General features: G+C 39.3%; 2 protein-coding genes across 2 annotated transcripts; both read left to right on the top strand.

Annotated features, from left to right (window-relative positions):
* The first annotated feature begins 1,415 nt into the window (after nucleotides 1-1,415).
* LOC114185849 (trypsin inhibitor DE-3-like) lies at nucleotides 1,416-2,138 on the top strand. Its single transcript, XM_028073787.2, has one exon. The coding sequence runs from the start codon at nucleotides 1,462-1,464 to the stop codon at nucleotides 2,062-2,064; it is 603 nt and encodes a 200-aa protein (XP_027929588.1). The 5' UTR covers nucleotides 1,416-1,461; the 3' UTR covers nucleotides 2,065-2,138.
* Nucleotides 2,139-15,433: 13,295 nt separating this feature from the next.
* LOC114185801 (trypsin inhibitor DE-3-like) lies at nucleotides 15,434-16,149 on the top strand. The gene has a single exon (XM_028073721.2). It carries the CDS (start codon nucleotides 15,475-15,477, stop codon nucleotides 16,051-16,053), a length of 579 nt encoding a protein of 192 aa, XP_027929522.1. The 5' UTR covers nucleotides 15,434-15,474; the 3' UTR covers nucleotides 16,054-16,149.
* Nucleotides 16,150-23,594: the final 7,445 nt, after the last annotated feature.

Below are 23,594 nucleotides of genomic sequence, written 5' to 3'. Positions count from 1 at the left end.
AATTATATTAAGAATTGAATTATCCAATTTTGTTGATAATGTATCTTCTTAAATCTCAAAAATGTCTAGTTGAATAATAATTTTGAAAACATCCTTTAATCTTCAAAGATTTCCTTTTATATAATAATCCTGGAAATATTCTTCAAATCTTCAATTATTTTTTCCAATTTTATTAATTGAAACCTAAAATATCTACAAAGTTAATAATGAAATAAAAATAAATAAACAAAATAAAACATGATAATACCAATTATAAGTTATGAATCAAGTTTTCAAAGTGCTTATGGTGTGGTGATTTCAATTATGATAAAACATGGATAGGGACCAATGTCCTATTGAAGAGAGTCAAGAGTGATGAGATTAGAAATCTTTGATATTTAGTGTAAGATTAAATACTGTGTGGATCTTGCAAACTCTGATTTGATAATAAAACTAGATTTTCTAAGGTTGAAAAAGTAATACTCAAAGTAATATTAAGATTAATTTGAACCGATATAAATCTTAATGTCTTTTGCTTCTCTCTATATCATATTTTATTACATTTCTTATTCTTGTATCATTTGAATTTAGGAGAAAGTACATTTTGAGTTTTTAGATTTGATAGAAGTTTTTTAAACTGTCTTAGAGAAAAATCACTCCCGCTTAGTTTAAATAAACCAATAAACCCTACTTCTTTTTATAAGAATATCTACGCATATTTTTCCGAGGTCCTTACAAAAGGAGTCCTTCAACTAGGAAATATAGAAATTAGGATATCGATTGTTATTTCGAAAGTTAATTTATTCACCATTGCTGATAATCCATTAAATACTTTCAACAATAATATTTACCATTCTAGAATCTACATGTCACCAACTAAGTCCAAAGCATATAACTAAAAAAAAATACCAATAACATAACAGTCAAGCCACCAGCATGCCAAAGCATTATTAAGCCTTATCACCATTGGGTAGCTCTATAAATGAAATATCCCATGTTGGCTTATTCAAACTACTAAACTGAACAAAGAAGAGATAAGCCTTAAACTTTTAAGAAACTTAAGTACAGCAAATCGAAACATATATTTTATTTCAACTTTTTTCACATGTTTAAAACTTCTACGATATTAAGCCCTAGGATTTTTTTTAATTATTTCTGTCCATTCATCTTAACACCATCGGGTAGCTCGACAAATTGATTATCCCATGTTGGCTTATTCACACAACTGAACTGAATAAATAAGAGACAACGTTATTTCATCTTAAGAAACTTATTGTACAGAAAATCGAAACATATATTTTATTTCATCTTTTTCACATGTTTAAAAGTTTTACGATATTTTATTCATTCCCATCACAAAAGAGTTGAACTTATCATCAGGACGTAGCTCTATAAATGGATTCTCCTAGCTTCGCTTATTCACACAACTGAATTGAACAAAGAAGAGAAAAACCTTAATCTGTTTCATAGCCAGTCAAAGAAATGGCGAGTGCAACGCTTTTTGCTCTCTTCCTTTTTTCTGCCCTAACCTTCTACCCTCCTTCAACCACTGCTCAACCTGTCACGGACGGGAATGGTAACATCGTTAAAAATGGTGGCATATTCTATATATTGCCGGCACGTATAGGAGCCCCCGGCGGGGGAATTCGAGCACTCAAAACGGATAACGAATCTATCCCTCTGTCTGTTGTGCAATCTCCCTTCAAGGGCGATATAGGGCTTCCAATTATTATTTCATCCCCAATCCGTACAGAATTTCTCCCTGAAGGTCAGGTGACCCTTAGCTTCGAACATACTAATCGTGAGTGGACCGTTGTTGAGGGTCTGCCTGAAGGAACCCTTGTTAAAGTTCAAGGCTACCCACATACAGTCCCAGGTACCTTCGTTATTAAAAAGGCTGAAGCTGAAACCAACAGGTATAAGCTTTCGTTCTGCAAAGGCGTCTTCTGCGGTAATGTGGCAGTTGTTAGGAATGAGAACTGGGTTTTGGCTGTCACTCAGGACGAGCCATACGTGTTTCATCTTGAGCAAGTTCTACCAACATCTGCTAAGCATGAGCAATCGCGCACTTTCTCCTTGTATTAAACTATATGCTTTGGGTGTAATAAACTAATGCATGGCTAAATAAAATAACCACTATCTGGTTTTTCACACGTTCACATGTGTAGGACCACCATAGACAACTTTATCCTTTCACTCTAAAGCCTTTGGTTTGCATTACCTCTTTCTTTCCATCAAGACAAAAACAGTGTCTAAAATGAGAAAGCATACGTTTTACAAACTTTTCTTCATATACATTAATAATTTAAAAAATAAATCATCACACAATTATTAAATGTATTAATACAACTACTATTTTAATAAAATATATGTATTGTGTATAACTATATTTATTATTAAAATGTTAATTAATTAAGTTGTAGGGTAAAGTAAATAGTAGTGTCAATCCATCACTACTCTTAAAACTCTCGTATAATAAAATATTGATAAAATTTACAAATTACCTTACTTAATGTATAGCTATTACATTATTATATTAAAATTATAAAGTAATTTTATTATTCGCTTAAAGTAAATTATAAAGTAATTTTTAAAATAAAATTTGTCGAAATATTATTATTCACTTAAAGTATTCAATAACATAAAGAAAAAATTATAAAGTAACTTATGAAACATTAATTACCAATTTTTAATTTTACTGTATAATTTCAAAATTCTTCTGTTGTTAGATTTAATAGTTAACGACCATGAAATTTGAGTGCAGTTAACTAGGAGGCCTTGGAGGGTATTTGGAAGGATCTGGAGACCGCGAAAGAGGAGAAGATGGGTTGCATAAAAAATAAAGAAGTTGAAGAAATCGATGTCTTCAGTCGGAAAAGAAGGGAAAAGACAAGGTTGAAGAGTTGAATACATTGCTGGCCTACGAGAAAAGCACTGAGAAAAGCACTAAGGAAAATATATTAAGGCAGAAGCTTGTAATGAACTTGGCCGCCTATGGGGCCAATAGTAATGAAAATTACTTTCTTCAGGTAATTACCTCTTTATTACTTGTATAACTTTCAATCTCTTCTTAATGAATGCATAAGCCTACATGGATGGGTCCGAGTACAATCTATGTTGTTGTTGTGAAGTTATCGCTTTGGATAACTTATAAGCTTCCTATTAGTGAGTTTGAGCAGGATGACTAGGTAGGCGGTAAGGAACTGTTTTGAGTGACTCAACCAAGACCGCCTAGGTATGTAACGAGGAACTGCTTTGAAAATGTTCAACCAGGACCGGTAGATGGAAAGGAACTGCCTTCAACGGTTAACCAAGATCGTTTAGGTAGCCAACAACGAATTGCCTTAAAAGAAACAACCAAGACTGTCTAGGTAGGTAGCAGGGGATTTGTTCAGTAAATACAAGATAGTTATTCACATCGGAGAAATCTCTCATTTTATTTTATTGATCAAGTACCTCGTTAAAACTATCTTGACCAAAACTCTTTTTAGCAAAAAAAGAAAAGACCGACTAAAGCGTTCAATTGTTTACGAGCATCTAGCTGAAATAAAATTTTTAAATGAGTTACATTTCAATTATTGGGTATGGTGCCCTGATAAATACTTCACTAGGTAAACTCCCTTGTTGACATCTATAACTACACAGAAAGGTCCTTATCAATCGGCAGAGAACTTACCACCACTTTTCCTAGCATCGTTAGTCATGCGCTGGACTAAGTCGCAATTTGAAGTCGTTAAAATAAACATATTACACCTACCAAATAACTAAATTTAACCAGAATAAATAAATAATACACAAAAATAAATTATATTAACAAAATAAAAAAACCATATAAGTCACTAAAAACAAATTACAATAAATTTTCAAAAACAATGAATAAGTCTTTAAAAACAATAAAGACAAAATCAAAAATCAAAAAATAAAATCAGAAACAAATAATTTTTTTTTAAATTAAATATTATTAAAAAGAACAAATTAAAAACACTAAAATATAACAAAACCATAATAAAAAAAATTTAAAAATTTAAAAATATGACCAAATATAATGAACAAAAACCACAAATCTTTAAATAAAATTAAATAAAAATAATTGAAAAAACATCAAAATAAAAATTTTTAAAATGTAAAAAAAAAATATATGTTCCTGCAGAGAACAAACAAGAGGTTAGGCATAAGCGTCACCTTACCATGTAGTCCGCTATCTCTTCAGTTGGCCTCTTCCCGGTCGATACATGTCAACTTGAACCCAGGAGGGGTTACCTGCAGAAGAATCTCCGAAGCTCAAGTAAGTCAAAGCTCTCAGAGAGTCAAATCAGTGATTAATGAATGTGTACCTTTAAATGATGGGGTCCACATGTATTTATAGAACATTAATGACGTTTGACTATTTCATGGGCTGGGTCTTGACCTGGGCTCTAATTTGGGCCATGAGTGGGCCTGGGCCCCAACCCAGGCCCTTGAGACCTATTGAATGCGGGGGGCTTCGATTTTCGCTTAAGTTTATTGGAGTAGTCGGCCTGGGCTTTAACCTTACCAGATGTGCTCGAGTAGTCGGTCTCGACCGACTACTTGCCTAGATGGCTTATGTTGGTGATGTGAAGTGCTAACTCGGCGGTCTCGATATGCACACTGTTTACTTGGTCGAGTTTGGCTAGGTACAGTACACCAGTCCCCCAGCCTTGTCCGATAAGGGTTGTCGGTCAAGGATGATATGTGTTGATAAGCTAGCAGAACCGGCTAGGTGTGATACACCAGTCCCCCAGCCTTTAAGTGTGGTGAACAGTGTTAAGGCTTAGAATTTGCAACCGTCAGAAGGTAGGTGAAAGGGTGTCAGTTGGTCAAATCGAAAAAGTTTTGGCGCCGTCATTTTGAAGTGTCATCTTTTGCAATGATGGTGTCGATTGGTCTGTGGTATGGTTTTGGTTTTGGCGGGAAGAGGTTCGTCGTTTGGGATTGTAGGCTATAAATATGTGTTTGCAAACAGATAAGAGGTTACCTGTTTCATTTGTGAATTCTGAATTTAAAGACCTTGTGCGCGTAAAAGTGTCCGACTAGTCCTCTGTTTCGACCGACATCTTCCCATAAAAAACGAAATCAGGTATGTCCAGTAGTAGTACGTGTCTTCGTCTAGTAGTAGTGAAAGTACTGAGTCAGATAGAAGTAAGGATGGACGACTTGGCGGAGAGGGTACAAGTTCTGGAGTTGTTACAAGCAGGATGTCGATGGAGGTAGTGAGGGAGGTTCAAGAGGATCCTCCTGAAGAGTTGGAGGAAAGTAACTGGCCGGCCAAAGGCGGGTATGGGTGGGTTGCTGCTGATGTTCGCGATCAATCATCTTTATTCAGGTGGTCTCGTCTGTTGAACTCTTGGCTGAACTGCACACCCGTTATGTCCAAGGGTGTCAGCGGAGACATTGTTTCGCTGGAGAGGGTGAGTGTTGTCGACCGGGTATGCCATGGGCAGGAGGGGGCTACCGAAAAATTCTTCTACATGTATATGTGCCACTTTTCTCAGCTTCATGTGCGACTGCCCTTAGACGATTTCACTATGGGTGTGTTGCGGGCGTTGAATGTGGCACCTACCCAGCTACATCCTAATAGCTGGGCCTACTTGCAGGCCTTCCGCATTCTGTGCGAGTCCTTATATTTGGAGCCTACTCCCTATGCTTTCTTGTATTTTTATGACACCAGGCCCCGAAGGCCGACTACTTGGCTTTCTTTAATCAGTCGCCCCAGCATCAGCAGACTGGATGCTTTCTCCCAGTCTTTCAAGCATTTCAAAGACGGGTACTTCAAAGTCGTCGTTAAGGAAGGGGGTAAATCTCATTTTTTGAATGCGGATGGGAGTACCAAGTTTTCCTTTAGCTGGACCAACAATCCTTCTCGATATAAAGACATGGGAGTGGAGGAGTTGTCGGCTGGTGACAAGGAGGTGGTGGGGATGTTGTTGAAATTTGTGGATAAGTTGCCCACTAAGGGCCTAGTTAGGGTTTATAATTCGGTGCATCCGATAATAGATATTGAAGGTATCTGTTTATTACTTAAGCTGTGTTAATAATGCTAAGTTGTTTTGATCCGAGTCGTGATATGTTATTGCAGGGCATATGGCGCAATCTGGTAAGAAGAATCTGGCGCTCTTTCAATCACTGAGGAAGGAAATGGTCGCTAAGGCCAAGGCGGCTGGGAAAGCTGACGTTCCCAACTTGCAGGAATCGGTTGTGGAGGTGCATGTACACGGCGGGACGAAAAGGACAGCTGAGCTTCCGCCTCGACCCGGGAAGGGCAAAGACGTGAAGAAGATAAGGGCAGCTCTTCTTGGGACGGCTAGCGGGGCGGGGTCGGCTAGTGGGGAGAAGTTACCTGAGGTTGGGTTGATCGAGTTGCCAGAGATATCCGTTAGGAAGGATATCTCGATCGACCTTCTGAATACCGTTGTTAACTCTATTGATAACATGGAGGTGGATCATATTGTGAGAACAATGGTAGAGTTTGGAAGCAAGGCCCTAGTCCTGAGTCGGCGTGTAGGGTCTCTTTACAGAAGGGAAGTAAAGGAGGTGGGGGAGTGGCAGGGTAAAGTGGATAAGCTTGAGGAGGAGAAGGCGACTTTAGAAAAGGAGAAAGAAGGCTGGGAAGCGGAAAGGAAAAGGCTGGCAACATGGAAAGTGCGTTGCTTGGACTCTAAGGAAAAGCTAAACAAGCGTATAGGGGAGTTGGAAGAAGACTATGAGGATTTGAAGGATAAGTATTATGGGGCTGTTGGGGAACTGAACGATTTGAAGAATAGCGTCATCTAAGAGCATATTAATGGTTTCGAGAAGAGGTTGCGGCAGGCGGCCTTCTTCCATCCGGATGTGGATGTCTTGGATTCAAGATTTGACGTAGATAAGGACGTAGTCGGTGGGAAGTTGGTGAGGGAGGATGAGGGGGATGCTGAGGAGGTGGAGGAGAAGGCGGCAGAGGAGGAGAAAGATGCAGGGGCTGTCGTGGGGGGTGATGAGAACAAGAGGATGTAGTAACTTCATTTCTTTATAATTTGAAACTTGAATTCTGTTTGTAATAATCCGTACACTATTTTACTTTGCCCTTAATATGATGAATGCCTTGTGTATGCTATGTTTGTTATTAGATGCCGATAACTTGTATGATAGTGTTGCGTTATTAGATGCCGATAACTTGTATGATAGTGTTGCGTTAGCGGTATGGTATAATTATGAGGAGGTGTTTTGATGTATGTGATGTTTGGCGGATTAGTTTTATTATTGAGGGTGTTCGACTCTGTCCGCTTACTTGGGGTAAGGGTGGGGAACTTAAACGAATCAAGATAAAGATAAGGGTGTTCGACCCAGGCCGCTTACTTGGGGTAAGGGTGGGGAACTTAAACGAATCAAGATAAAGATAAAGGTGTTCGACCCAGGCCGCTTACTTGGGGTAAGGGTGGGGAACTTAAACGAATCAAGATAAAGATAAGGGTGTTCGACCCAGGCCGCTTACTTGGGGTAAGGGTGGGGAACTTAAACGAATCAAGATAAAGATAAGGGTGTTCGACCCAGGCCGCTTACTTGGGGTAAGGGTGGGGAACTTAAACGAATCAAGATAAAGATAAGGGTGTTTGACCCAGGCCGCTTACTTGGGGTAGGGGTGGGGAACTTAAACGAATCAAGATAAAGATAAGGGTGTTCGACCCAGGCCGCTTACTTGGGGTAAGGGTGGGGAACTTAAACGAATCAAGATAAAGATAAGGGTGTTCGACCCAGACCGCTTACTTGGGGTAAGGGTGGGAAACTTAAACGGATCAAGATAAAGATAAAGGTGTTCGACCCAGGCCGCTTACTGGGGGTAAGGGTGGGGAACTTAAACGAATGAACCGAGATTAAAGGGTATAGAGTCATAAAGTAGGGAAACCTTCTTTTTATTTATTGAATAGGGGTGCCTCGTTAAAACCTCCTTGGCCAAAACCCTCCTTAGGGAAAAAAGACCAAGTGAGGAAAAAGAGTACACCCGTGGTTACATGTAATGATTCAACTATGATACATATTTAGCTGAAGTAGAACTTGAGGTGGGATACGTTCCACGTGTTGGGAATCTCTTCCCCAGATAATTGTTCCAGGCGATAAGCCCCTCCTCCTGCGTCTTCTCGTATGCGGTACGGGTCGTCCCAATTGGCGGAGAACTTGCCATCCTTCTTTCTAGCACTGCTGGCCATTCTCCATGCTAGGTCTCCGACGACAAATGATCGTGGGTGTAGGTTTGCATTATATTTCCTGGCAGCTCGTTGTTTGGCGGCTAGATTGCTTATTTGGGCTTTTTCTCTGAGTTCGGGAAGGAGGTCGAGATGTAAGGCCATGTTTTGGGGGTTGTGAGTTGGGTCGTATAGTTCTCGGCGCAGGGATGGTTCGCCAATTTCTACCGGTATCATGGCGTCTGCGCCGTAGACTAGGCTGAATGGGGATTCGTTTGTTGATGATTGAGGGGTGCATCTGTAAGCCCATAGTACTTCTATTAACTCTTCAGGCCATCGGCCTTTGGCGGTATCCAACCTCTTGCGTAGCTCTATGAGAATAACTTTGTTTGCTGCTTCCGCTTGCCCATTGGTTTGTGGATGTTCTACAGAGCTTGTGATGCGTTTGATGCCTAAGCCGGTGTAGAATTTGGCTAACTCCTTGTCGATAAATTGTCGGCCATTGTCTGTTATGATGGTATGTGGTACACCATATCTGCATATAATGTCCTTCCACACGAACTGCTGGACTTGCTGGGCCGTGATGGTGGTCAATGGCTTGGCTTCTATCAATTTGGTAAAATAATCAACGGCTACGATTAGGAATTTTACTTGCCCCTTGCCGGGTGAGAAGGGGCCGAGGATGTCCATTCCCCACTTAGCGAATGGCCAGGGGGACAGTATGTGGTGTAGTTGTTCTTGTTTCTGATGGATAAGGTTGTCGAGCTTCTGGCATGGCTTGCACTTCCTGACATGATCCTAGCAGTCTGCTTCTATCGTGGGCCAGAAGTAGCCGGCTCTGAGAACTCTTGTGGCCATGGTGCGTGCGCCTGAATGATAACCACAAATTCCTTCGTGTAGCTCTTTGATGATATATTGGGCTTGCTCTGTCGTGACACACTTAAGTAGGGGTTGGCCGTATTCGCGTTTGTAGAGGTCATCGCCTACCATAGTGTACCTGGCGGCCTTGGCCAGCCAAGTTTTGTCCGCGTCGAGGGGGGGTTGCCGGTTTTGAGGTATTGAATGTAAGGGGTGGTCCAGTTTTGGGTTTGGGTGGGGGTGATGTTGTTTGATGGGGTGTGGGTTAATGTTTGGCAAGTGTGTGTGATGGAAGGTGTGGATAGTGTTTGCTGTAGTAGGGATCGATTATGGTTTTTGAGTTTGGTACTGGCTAATTTGGAAAGGATGTCGGCCCTGACGTTGTCGATTTTGGGGATGTATTCGACGCGGACTTGTTCAAAGGCGGATTGAATAATCGCGCAGACTAGATGGTAATATTGTTGAAGGATGGGGTCTTTAATTTGAAATTCGTCGTTTAGATGACCTACAGTGAGTTTGGAGTCGGTTTTGCATGTTAACTTCTTGACACCGACTTCACGGGCTAGGGAGAGGCCAGCGAGGATAGCTTCGTACTCGGCTTGGTTATTCGACGTTTTGAAAGCAAAGTGAAGAGATTTCTCGATGAGGATGTCGTTGGGGCCTTCTAACACGATGCCAGCGCCGGCACCCCTTGGGTTTGAGGAGCCATCTACATGAAGTGTCCACTGGTCCTCAACAGGTGTTTGTTGTAGGTCATTGACGAAGTCTAAGAGACACTGGGCTTTGATGGGGCCGTGGGGTTCATAGCGAATGTTGAATTCTGACAGCTCCACGGCCCATGATGACATGCGTCCAGCTAGATCTGGCTTTTGTAATATTTTCTGGATTGGGTAATCGGTCTTGACGGTTATGGTGTGGTTTTAGAAATACGGGCGTAGGCGGCGTGCGGCGTGGACCAAGGATAGTGCTAGTTTTTCTACCATTTGGTACCTGGTTTCAGGGTCTTGTAGTGTTCTGCTACGAAATACACAGGATGTTGCGTGCCTTCTACTTCTTGGACAAGGGCTGCGCTGACGGTATGATCGGTGACCGTGATATATACCAGCAGGGGTTGGCTGATGTCTGGTTTGTGGAGGATGGGGGTGAGGTTAGGGATGTTTTGAGTTTCTGGAAGATCTGTTCACAATCATCAGTCCACGTGAACCGAGCGGATTTCTTTAGGAGCTGGATTATGGGTTGAGTTTGTTCCGCTAGTTTTGACAGGAAGCGAGAAATGGCTGTGAGGCGGCCGATTAGGCGTTGGACTTCTTTGACAGTAGTGGGGCTGCGCATTTCGATGATGGCCTTGCATTTTTCAGGGTTAACCTCTATGCCGCGTTGGGTTAGCATGAAACCAAGGAATTTACCCCGGTCGACGCCGAATACGCATTTATCGGGATTTAGGCGGAGGTTGTATTGGCGCAGGGCGGAGAACACTGCCTCTAAGTCTTTAGTGTGTTGATGATGGCTTGGGGACTTGACGACCATGTCATCGACGTAGACTTCGACATAATGTCCTGCTAGATGGCTGAAGACTTTGTCCATTAGTCGCTAGTAAGTTGCCCCAACGTTTTTGAGGCTGAAGGGCATGACCCTATAGAAGTAGTTGGCATCGTCTGTGATGAAGGCGGTCTTGTGCATATCTGTTATGGTCATGGGGATTTGGTTATAACCTGAATATGCATCTAAAAAGCTAAGCACCTTGTTTCCTGCCGCGCCGTCTACGAGTCGATCGATGTTGGGTAAGGGGTAGGCGTCGCGAGGGCACGCCTTATTCAGGTCTGTGCAGTCTACGCACATCCACCATTTGCCATTGGCTTTCTTTACCAAGACAACGTTAGAAAGCCAAGTGGTGTATTGAGCTTCTTCTATCAACCCTGCGCTCAGTAACTTGTTGGCTTCTACTTTGGCCGCTTGTCTGCGTTCTTCCCCAAGCTTGCGCTTTTTCTGGGATACGTAGCGGGCTTCTTTATATATCGAGAGCTTGTGGGATGCCACTTGGGGGTCTACTCCAGGGAGGTCGACGGCTGACCAGACGAAAAGATCTGTGTTATTGATGAGGATGGGTGTGATTGTGGCACGCTCATCAGAGTTTAACCCGGTGCCTAAGTTGATGGAGTGGCCATTGGGGAGTTCCAGGGGGGTGGTGTCCTCGACTGGTTCGAGGCGGACATCCCGGCCTATTTTGGGGTCAAGGTCCTCGCCGGATAGGGCTATGCGGGAATTATGTGGTCGTTCGATATGGTTTGTTTGTTGGATTGGGAGTTGTGGTCTTGAGCTTGCCATATAGCACTCGCGTGCCAGGCGTTTGTCACAGTGGATGGTCAGGATGTCGCCGGATGGGGCCGGGAACTTCATGGCCAAGTGAGGGGTAGAGATGACTGCACCAAGGGTATTGAGGGAAGGACGACCCAGGAGTATGTTGTAGGATGTTGGCGCATCGACTATAAGGAAGCGGATTGGGATGGTTTTGGTTTGGGTTTGGGTTCCTTCCCGAAAGACGGTATGGAGGTCTATGTAGCCCCGGGTGGATACTTGTTCGCCGAAAAAGCCGTATATGGGTTCATCATATGGTATCATGGCGGTGTCAGGAAGTTGTAACTTTTGGTACGTGGCCCAGTAGAGGATGTCAACTAAGCTGCCTTGATCCACAAGTACTTTCTTAACGGCATAATTTTCGATTTCAACGGTGATGACCATGGGGTCGTCCTGCTGGTGGTCGAGGCCATGGAAGTCGTCATCCGTGAATACGATGGGGGGCATACGACGTCTGTGGTGGGAATGAGTGATATGGCGGAGGTGTTTTTTCCTAGCGGACGAGGTGGAGCCTCCACTTGCGAAGCCACCAGAGATGGTGTTAATGGTGCCTCGTAAGGGGGGGTCGGCAGGGGTAATGTTGGTGTGGGCGGGCTCTGGTTGTTGGTTGTTGGGTTGGGTGGGGTGGCTATTGTGACGGGCGTCGCTTGGTTGGCGTCTGTGGTCATGTCGTGGGGGGTGGCGAGATCGGGAGGAGGAGGAATGGTCATCCCTACGGATGAAGCGGCGAAAGTGGCCAGCACGGACCAGTTCTTCGATTTTATCCTGGAGCGCTTTGCATTCTTCCGTAGTGGGACCATGGTTGCGATGGTACCGACAATACTTGGTCATGTCAGCGTTAGGAGGTGTGGTTGTCTTTCGTGGTGGGGGGAGGAGGTCAGCTTGGAGGGCCTCGTCTAGGATGCAGGAGCGGGCTACTGTGAGGGGAGCGTATCTGGTGAAGCGAGGTTGGTGGGGTTCGCGTGGGCGGGTATCAGGGCGCGGATGAGGTTGTAGGGTGGGGTTGGGGGTGGGGTTGGAGGTGTTGGCAGCGTAGCCGTTGCAGAATTTGGTGTGTAGAGTTTGCATTTCCTCCATGCGGACGTAGTCGGCTGCGCGTAGCTTGAGTTCGTGCATGGTGGTGGGTGGGTGGAGGTAGACGTTGTTGGCGAAGGGGCCGGGCTGTAGGGTGAGAGTCATACATTGGAGTATCATCTCCTGGTTGAGGTGTGGTGTATGAAGGGCGGCTTTACTGAAGCGATCGATGAACGTTCTAAGTGGTTCATTGGGTTCCTGTCTGATACCCAGTAGGGATATGGTGATGGTTTGATGTGGGCGGCTTCCAGTGAAATCGGTGGAAAACATGTGTGAAAGGATGTCGAAACTATCAATTGAGTAGGGCGGGAGGGTGGTAAACCATTCTAGGGCAGGGCCTTTGAGGTTAGTGGGGAAAGCTTTGCAAAAGACTGCGTCTTGAGATGTGTACAAACGACGTGGGTGATGTAGACTTTCAGGTGTTCGTCAGGGTCGGTTTCGCCGGTATAGCGATCCAGGTTGAATGGTTCCCACTAGGCCGGGAGAGGGGTGTTGGCGATAAAATTCGTGAATGGGTGGCGGCGTCTGGGCTGGTGGGGGGGTATGTGGGGTGGGGGTGGGTGGTTGATCATAGTAAGAAATGTGGAGGTGATGTTGTGAGGAGGGATGTGGGTGGTTGGAAGATATTGTGGGTTGTAGGGTGGGATATATGTGGTATGGAGAGCGGTGGGTATGTTGTAGGGGGCATGGGTGGTTGGGATGGTGGGGGCGGGAGTTGGGGGTGCGGTGAGCCCTGGTCGACCAGATGGAAAGTGATGGGGATGGGTAGAGGTAACGGGTGTCTGTTGGGTGGTGGTGAAGGTGTGGGGGGTGGGATTATATTCACTTTCTTCCTCTGTAGGCTGGAAGGCCGGAGACTTCATAGCTTCAGAGGTTTCTTTAGCTTTTCCCTTCAGGTTGGCGTCTGCCTCGTTCCTTCTCCTGAGGCGAGAGTTCTCTTGTTTTAGCGCTTCCATTTCCTCAGCACTGCGCTTCTTCAGGTCTGCGAGTTCTTGTTGCATCTTTGCCTGGCCGTCTAGGATGGCGGCCAAGTCAGGGGCGATGCTGGGAGGTCCAGAGGGACCAACATCCACTTGCTTGTTAGCTCCAGCTCTGCTGCGGGTGGAAACCATCTTCAGAGAAAAACGGGTACTAAAGGTGTTCGTCTCGTGCCCCACGGTGGGCGCCAATTGTTCCTGCAGAGAACAAACAAGAGGTTAGGCACAAGCGTCACCTTACCATGTAGTCCGCTATCTCTTCAGGTGGCCTCTTCCCGGTCGATACATGTCAACTTGAACCCAGGAGGGGTTACCTGCAGAAGAATCTCCGAAGCTCAAGTAAGTCAAAGCTCTCAGAGAGTCAAATCAGTGATTAATGAATGCGTACCTTTAAATGATGGGGTCCACATGTATTTATAGAACATTAATGACGTTTGACTATTTCATGGGCTGGGTCTTGACCTGGGCTCTAATTTGGGCCATGAGTGGGCCTGGGCCCCAACCCAGGCCCTTGAGACCTATTGAATGCGGGGGGCTTCGATTTTCGCTTAAGTTTATTGGAGTAGTCGGCCTGGGCTTTAACCTTACCAGATGTGCTCGAGTAGTCGGTCTCGACCGACTACTTGCCTAGATGGCTTATGTTGGTGATGTGAAGTGCTAACTCGGCGGTCTCGATATGCACACTGTTTACTTGGTCGAGTTTGGCTAGGTACAGTACAATATAAAAAAATTTAAACCGGATATGGAAATTGGGAAGCAACATAAAACGGATTTCACAATTTTTCCTCTTTTTCTTTATTGTTAACTCTCCAATTTTGCCTTTTTTTCATTCATGAAAATGTCTTTTCAGTTAAGTTTTAGTTTGTATTGTTAGCCTTACGATCTTATTTTGATCATTCTGTTTTTCATCCTTTTCTATACAGAATGTAATTCCTTAATCCTGAATCCAAAAACTAAGTCTAGACAAAATGTAACTGTATTTTACTCAATTATCATATAATATAATCGATTAAATGCTTTAACTTTTTTTTTAAATTGGATTTTGAGATCTCTATAAAAAGAAAACAGGTGTCTTTGCTTAACAACTTTTACAAGCACCCAAAAGAAGTGTATTCAATTGTTTGCTGAGATCAATACACTGTTCAAGGACTCTATAGATTTCAAAATTAACAAGTATTGTGAATCATGTTTTCAAAGTGTTTTTTGTTGTGGTGATTTCTTTCCATCTATAATTTATGGATTCTTTTCAGCTTTGTTTTGTGTTTTGTGAGTTGTTGTGTGTGAAAGAGTTGATAAAGTTATGTATTTTCGTGGATAGTCAAAAAATGGATAGAGATCAAGATCCTCTTCAAGAGAGTCAGGAATGCGAAGATAGAAATCTTTGATATTTAGTGTATGATTAAGATCCTCAAAAAAGTTTTTTTAACTGTTTTAGAGAAAATGTTCTAAAAAAAAAAATTCACTCCGCTTAGTTTAAACAAACCTTACTTCTTTTTCTAAGAATTTCTACACATAGTATTTTTCCTAGGTCCTTACAAAAGGAATCCTTCAACTAGGAAATATAGAAATTAGAATTTCAATCTCGAAAGTTAATTTATTAACCACTCCTGATGGTCCATTGAATGTTTTCAAGAATAATATCATAGCATTTAGCACGTTCGGCCAAACTAAAAATATTTATAAAGGACAATATTATTTATTATTTTAGATGTCACCAACTAAGTCCAAAGCATTTAAGCCACCATCATGCAAAGGATGATTAAGCCCTAGGATTTTTTTCAATTATTTCTGTCCATTCACCTTATCACCATCGGTTAGATCTATAAACGGATTATAAAGTTTCAAGAAACTTACTGTACAGCAAATCGAAACATATTTTATTTCATCTTTTTCACATGTTTAAAATTTTACGATATTTTATTCATTCGCATGGACAAAAGAGTTGATCTTATCACCAGGACCTAGCTCTATAAATGGATTCTCCTAACTTCGCTTATTCACACAACTGAAGTGAACAAAGAAGAGAAAAACCTTAATCATATCCAGTCAAAGAAATGGCGAGTGCAATGCTTTTTTCTCTCTTCCTTATTTCTGCTCTAACCTTCTACCCTCCTTCAACTACTGCTCAAGTCACAGATGGGAATGGTAACATCGTTAAAAATGGTGGCATATTCTATATATTGCCGTCAGGTTTAGGAGCCCCCGGCGGTGGAATTCGAGCACTCCAAACAGATAACGAAACTATCCCTCTCTCTGTTGTGCAATCTCCCTTCAAGGGCGATAAAGGACGTCCAATTAACATTTCATCCCCAATCCGTACAGAATTTCTCCCTGAAGGTCCAGTGGTCCTTAGCTTCGAATACGAGAATGTCGGTCTTGAGTGGACCGTTGTTGAGGGTCTGCCTGAAGGAACGCTGGTTAAAGTTAAAAGCTACCCAAATACAATCAATGGTTCTTTCGTTATTGAAAAAGCTAAAGCTGAAACCAACACATATAAGCTTTTGTTCTGTGAAGGCGTCTTCTGCGGTAATGTTGCGGTTGTTAGGAATGAGAACTGGGTTTTGGCTGTGACTCAGGACGAGCCATACGAGTTTCATCTTGAGCAAGTTCTACCAACATCTGCTGATACATGAACAACCGCGCACTTTCTCCTTGTATTAAACTATATGCTTTGGGTGTAATAAACTAATGCATGGCTAAATAAAATACCAACTATTTGGTTTTTCTAACGTTCATATTTGTAGGACCACCATAGACAATTTTATCCTTTCGCTCTAAAGACATTAGTTTGGATTACCTCTTTCTTTCTTTCCATCAAGACAATAACAGTTTCTAAAATCAGAAAGGATACGTTTTACAAACTTTCCTTCATATAGATTAAAACTTGAAAGAACATTAAATGTAATACAGGTGCGATAGCATCGCGCTGCATTTTGTAAATATGGGTGATATTATATTAGTAGGTGATAATATTATAATGTTATTAAGTTAATATATAAATTAAAATTACATTTATTAAAAATAAAGTAAAATATATCAGAACAGATAAAAGAATAACCATTGATAAATAAAGAAGAAGAGAAGGAGCATAGACATCCAATTTTATAAAAGAATTGTAAAAGTAACGGTCAATTTTTAAAAATTTAATAAATTATTATATTTAAAGGGTAAAATCAGTATTTTAAAAAGTGGACAAAAAAAGGAGAATCTCCTTTATATATATATATATATATATATATATATATGTTATATAACTATATTTTTTATTAAAATGGTAATAAAGTTGTAGACTAAAGTAAATAGCAGTGTAAATCTGGAAAATGAATGGAAGAATGAAATTTACAATGCAAACACATGATTCAAACATATATAGGAAGAACGTACGATATAGGAATGCTTTTGAACCCAAATTCAAACTCAAATCAAAATCACATATTGAACCTAGGCTAAAATATTAGCGGGAAAATTGATTCTTATATACCTAACTTTCTAAAAACTGGAAATCTGACTTCTAAAACTATGTCTAGTGATTGAAACATATCTAACACTATGAAAACATCTTACGAACATAAAAAACAATACGAACAATCAATAAAACTGGAAATCATACGTGTTTCGAGTGTAGGGACCAAGAGCCTACTAATGAACCTCTTCAAATTTACTCTACTTCTCACTGCAACGATAACTTCTTCTCCAAGAAAATCCACTCCTTGGCTCGATCGGCTGGGATGACGATTGGGGTACATGTCTAAAAGGCTCCGATGCTTAAGTCAGTAATGAACCGATCGGTACATCAGTGTAACTGCTGTAATAAATGCGCATTTAAGATACCCACCAACCTACCTTTGAGCCCTATTTATAGTTTTCGATGTGGGCCTGTGATTAGGGTTCCTTAATTACGGCCCAATGATCTTTTAATCAAGATTACTGACTCGCTTAACGTTAATTAACCTGACTGACTGATTGTTTGACCGTGCGACCGATGGCCGCTTGACTGGATTAGTTATACCCTATTTTTAACAAGTGAACGATTCGTGTATGGCTGATCGACCGATGGACGTATGTAAAGGACTATGCGATTCTAGAGATTGGTCGACCGATCGACCCGATGGTTGATCGACTAATTGTCCTTTATTAGGTTAAGGTGTTGTTCGTGTGTGGCCGATCGACCGATGTCTCATTAGGGATCAGAATGTCACTTGTTTGTGAGTTACCAATTGACCGATAGGCCTGAATGTGGGTGGCTTGCGAAACCGATCAACCGATTGCTTCTGACGATATAGTGACTTATTTGTGTAACCGTTTGACCGATGGTCTTATGACTTGTTCAGCAGGGCGTTCGACCAATGGTCTCTTGACGTTGCTATATGTTGTTTGTAGAACCGATTGACCGATGGTCTTACGCAATTGGTTTACCAAGCCGTTAGACCGGTGGTGTTTTATATACGAGTTTTTCCAACCTTGTCCGATGGGCCTGAGAATTGGCTTTGGCCGATTGACCGATGGACATATAGTACAATACGTTTGGTTGAAAAACTGTAAAATGGGGTTTTGTTTGGATCAAGTATTTAGTTATTATCAAGCAGGTTTTAATCTTTGTTTCTAACAAGTCAATCTATCTATTTGATTAAGGTGGTCACATTGTATTCTTTAGAACTTAATCTTAAATCCAAAAACTGAGTCTAGATAAAATGCTATAAAAATTACTAAGCATTGCCATTGGAGAAGGGGCTGCTCATGTTGTACGCAGATTCAGGTATAGTCTTTAGTCCAATGCTTAGTTCTTTTAAAGAGTTTGTGCTATGCATCTGCCATTAGCATATTGAGTGTCCATTAAATCTCATTGCTTTAAATTGCTTTTCTTATTGGTGAATCAAGGGATGTAGCAAATGTTATCTTTTAAGCTTATTAGTTTTCCTGTGTAACAATGACTCAATTTCACTCAAGAATTTAATAAGCATGATAAAGAACCAATCTAGTTCGAGGCACTGGAGAGGCATTAAACCAAAGAGGTAATTGGAAAAAAGATTGGGATTCCACAATATTCCAGAAATTTGGATATTTATATTTTGCCACATCTTACCTGCAATTGCGTTCTTCCTTTGTTTGCCTTTTTTTTTTATGAACAAACTTGTAGTTATGGACCGAAACAACACAAGTACTTGAACCTTTCATATATGAAAAAGCACCTATTATAAATCGAAAACAAATATTTATTAATCTAGTTTTAGTGTTCTGTTTGTTCGTTCTTGTTTACTGAAAATATTTTGTTTATTTTAATTCGGAGATGTCTTATGAGAATTGTTCAAGATATCTAGGTTGCATATTAACTTTATGCATGAATTAGGATTTTTTTTTTTGGTTTCTAGATAAGGTTATGTTTTTGGTTTGAAAGACTTTGTTGGCGTAAAACGGTTTCTAATAACCCACCAATAAGGGGCTGAAACATGAAATATACTTTTACCAAGATGGAATTCTTGTGAATAGATAACAGGTTTTCTTTCCTACACGACATATTAGAATTTGATTTTTTTGGAGAAGTATTCACATTTTCATTCAAAAGCACTCCTATATGAAGCTGGAACAAAATTTATTATTTTGTTATGCCTTTTTGACATAATTTCTTAAGGTAGCACTTTTGTTTCCATTTGAACAAAAGGGTCACTTCTGGGAAACCAATTTGTTTAAAAAATTTATACAGTTACTAATGACATTGCCAACCAATTAAATATCATTGTATGACTTTTGTGTATTCACTATCTTTCTTTCAAATCAAAATAATGGAGAATATTGCAGGCGTGACAGAATGTTGTGGCATGGAAGAGGAATCTATCAACTTTCGTATGTTGGTAAGAAATTTAAGTTCTTGGACCATCAACCTGTGTTTGTGCAACATTGTACCCATGAAAAGTCCATATTATTATTTTTTATTATGTTGAATCATGTATTATATTATTTTTTACTCCTTTATATATTGGATTTTATAATTAGATACGGAGTTTTTGTTACATTCTATATTAGATTTTATTATTATTTAGTATAATTAAATATGGAGTATTTATAAGTAGGTAGAAAGTTGAATATAAAAAGATTAAGTTAGTCACCGATTTCACTACCGATTTAATTACCGGTTTAATCATTGGTTTAGCCACTCATTTAGTCCTTGATATCATTTTAATTAAATAGAAAAATGTATTTATTTGCAAATGAACTAGCGACTGAAATAATTTTATTAAATTAAAATATATTCCTATTAGCCACTGAATTAACGATTGAAAATTCGGTTACTAAATTGGTTTCCAATATTTTAAGGTAACCAAATTTTCGGTAACCGATTAACGACCGTAATTTTGTCACTATTTAGTTTTAGTTGCTAATTTGTGGCTAAGGGTGTTAGGCACCGATTTTATTGTAGTGATGGAACTAGTTTTTGTAAGATTGAAAAAAGTCATACTCAATTTAAGATGAAGTTTGATTTGAACCATTATAAATTTTTATGTGTTTTACTTCTCTCCATATCATCGTTTATTACTTTTATTATTCTTGTATCATTTGAATTAAGGAGAAAGTGCATTTTTGAGTTTTTGAGATTTGATAGAAGTTTTTGAAACCATGTTTTAGAAAAAATGTTTAAAAAAAAAAAAAATTCACTCCCGTAGTTTAAACAAAGCCTACTTCTTTTTCTAAGAAATTTTACACATAGTATTTTTCCTATGTCTTTACAAAAGGAATCCTTCAACTAGGAAATGTAGAAATTAGAATATCAATTTCGAAAGTTAATTAATTTATTTCCTGATAGTCCATTGAATATTTTCAAAAATAATATTAACATTTAGCAGTGTTGGCGAAACTAAAAATACTTATAAAGGACAATATTATTTATTATATTGAGTATTCTAGATGTCACCAACTAAGTCCAATATAACTAAAAAAAATACCAATAACATAACAGTCGAGCCAACAGCATGCCACAGCATGCCACAGCATTATTTAGCCTTAGGATTTTTTCAATTATTTCTTTCCATTGACCTTATCACCATCGGGTAGCTCTATAAATGGATTATCCCATGTTGGTTTATTCAAACTACTGAACTGAACAAAGAAGAGATAAGCCTTAAGGTTTTAAGAAACCTACTGTACAGAAAATCGAAACATATATTTTATTTCCTCTTTTTCACATGTTTAAAAATTTTACGATATTTTATTCATTCCCATGGACAAAATAGTTTCACATGTTTAAGCACGTTCTACCAACATCTGCTGATGCATGAACAATCGCGCAATTTCTCCTTGTGAAACCTATATGCTTTGGGTGTAATAAACTAATGCATATGACTAAATAAAATATCCAGTATTTGGTTTTTCGAACGTTCATATTTGTAGGATCGTCACAGACAAGTTTATCCTTTCGCTCTAAAGCTATTGGTTTGGATTACCTCTTTGTTTCTTCCATCAACACTACAGGAAAATGCTTCATTAGTAATCAATTTTAGTGATTAAAAGTTGTTAGTTACTATAATTACAAATTTAGATATAAGTTTACAAAGTAAAAAAATCATTGGTTGCTAAAATAGTTACTATTATGAATAAAAAAATATAATTGGTCACTAAATTGGTTTTTAAAATTAGCTACTATAGTTTTGGCTACCAAAAAAAACTGATCACTAAAAATTAGCTACCTAAGTTTTGACTACCAAAATAACTTAGTAACTAAATTGGTCTCTAATTAATTAGTAACAAATTTAGTGATCAATTATAATTTTTTATTTATATTAGTGACTATTTTAGTAACCATTAAATTTTAATTTTGTAAAATGATATCTAAATTGGTCACCATAGTGACTAATAACTTTTAGTCACTAAAATTGGTTACTAATAAAACATTTTCTTGTAGTGCAAAGACAAAATCAATGTCTAAAATGAGAAATGATACATTTTACAAATTTTTCTTTGTATACATTAAAAATTAAAAAAAATATATCTTCACACAATTCTTAAATGTATTATACAACTATTTTTCTAATAAAATATATATCTATTATATAACTATATTTTTTATTAAAATGTTAATTAATAAAGTTGTAGAGTAAACTAAATAGTAGTGTCAATCAATCACTACGAAATCGTTAACTCTGGATAGATTAAATAGTTAACTTTGAACTACGAAAAAGTTGTCTAATATCTACGAAATGTTATTTGTAAATAATCTTATTTATTTACGAAAAAATTGTGGGCAACATAAACAAATTACATACAAAAATTTTATTTATAGATAATCATGCTAAACTTTAACAATTTTTTTTTACGAAAAATTATCATCAAAATTGAATGTAGAAAATAAATATCATAAAAAATATATAAAAATTGTTTTGAAAAATCTACGAACCTAAAAGAGAATCAAATGTAAAAACTATATTTTTCTAAGTTAGAGTTTAGTCTGTTAGCCACTTTTTTTTTGTGTAAGTTAGTTTAATTCTAAAAACTTTAAATCTAAGCTTTAATTATTTCCTCTTATTCAAAACTTTGTCCTTCATAACCTTCATTGAGACAATCCTCCCATGTCACCTCCTTCATCAACCATGAATCTTCCTTTCTCATTATCCTCTCCTGCCTTAAGCTCATTGGCAACTTCTTCCATCACAACCATGGCCACGATCTCCCTACCACCATATCCACCGACATCATCTCCCCTGCCATCACCTCACCCGCATAGAAACCTAGACAATGATTCTTCTCTAGTGATGATGACAACGACCGCTCCTTCTTCGGCTACATCCCTATATCCCTCGCCAACGCTACCCTTCTCACCCTTTTTCCCTTCCCCAAATCTAAATTCTTCGGTCTCGTAACTGATGATAGAATTTAGGTTTTTGAAGTCATCCGCTTACAAACCACCACTACTTAGAACTTTTAAGTCTCTTAGTTTGGGCTTTTTAAGTCTGTTTTACAATAGACTTAGATTCGGTAGACTTAAATTTAAAGTGTGTTAACCAATCAATAGCAAACTAAGTTTTAAGGCTCTTGTTCGTTAAGAGACTTACAGTTTAAGCCTATTATTGACCAACAAACTTGAAATGTAAGTTTGTTATTGTGTATGCACCTTAATTAAAAATGGGAGCGAGTTTAAGTTTGTTGTGACCATAACAAACTTAAATTTTGCTATTTTTTTTTCTTTTATGACAAAACCAAAACCTAAAATACAACAAATTTGGCAGAACAAAATACTTATTTCAATTTGTTCAATTCAAGTACATAATAAAGAGTTCCAAATAAAAATAAACAATTAGATGTCTGTTTCTGCAGAGAACAAATAAGGTGAGTTAGGCACAAGTGTTACCTTACTCATATAATCCGCTATCTCCTCAGTAGGTCTCTTCCCGGTTGGCATATGTCTACTTGGACCCGAGAGAGGTTACCTGCAGAAGGGACTCCGAAGCTCAAGTCAGTAAAAGCTCTTCAGAAAGTCAAATCAGGTGATTAAGGAAGTAATGAATGCGTACCTTTAATTCGTGGGGTCCATAAGTATTTATAGATCATTAATTATGTCTGGCCACGTAATGGGTTGGGCCTTGATTGGGCCGTAGGTGGGTTTGGGCCTTAGCCAAGGCTCTTAGTACAGTTGTTGGAGACTGGTGACTTGTACTAGAATGTTTATGTTTTTTACTAAGTTCTTGGTTGTTTTCGGCTTATTAATTAATGTCGCTTCTTAGTGGTTTTGGTCTGGGTACTTTTAGCATACACATGATGCTTACTTATTATTCGACGGAGGCTGACCAGGTGTAACGCACCTACTATTATTTGGTTTAGGCCAACTAGGTGCGGTACAATGTCAAACTTAAAATTTGTAGTCTAAATAAAGTCAAACTTCAACTTTTAAGTCTAAACATAATTTAAACAACACCTAATCAAAACCTAATCTCCACGTAGGAAGAGATAACTTGCCCATTGGTGTGTTATATCGGCAATGGTCTCCTTTGATAATGGTGATGGATCATTGAACACCTAAACAAACAATGTTATTATGTAGTGGAGGACCTAAAATTGTAGAATTCATGCACTAGTTATAAGTGTTTACTATTGTCCAGTTATAAAAAATTTGTGCCTGAACGATAGCTTTGATAAAATACATCACGTAGTACACCCATTCCCATAAACTAATCTACCTATTGTGTAA

Source organism: Vigna unguiculata, chromosome 5, assembly GCF_037176805.1.
Source record: "Vigna unguiculata cultivar grain cowpea cultivar isolate G323 ecotype 2 chromosome 5, ASM3717680v1, whole genome shotgun sequence".
Classification (NCBI taxonomy): Eukaryota; Viridiplantae; Streptophyta; class Magnoliopsida; order Fabales; family Fabaceae; genus Vigna; species Vigna unguiculata.
This window is presented reverse-complemented; position numbering and strand designations above follow the sequence as displayed.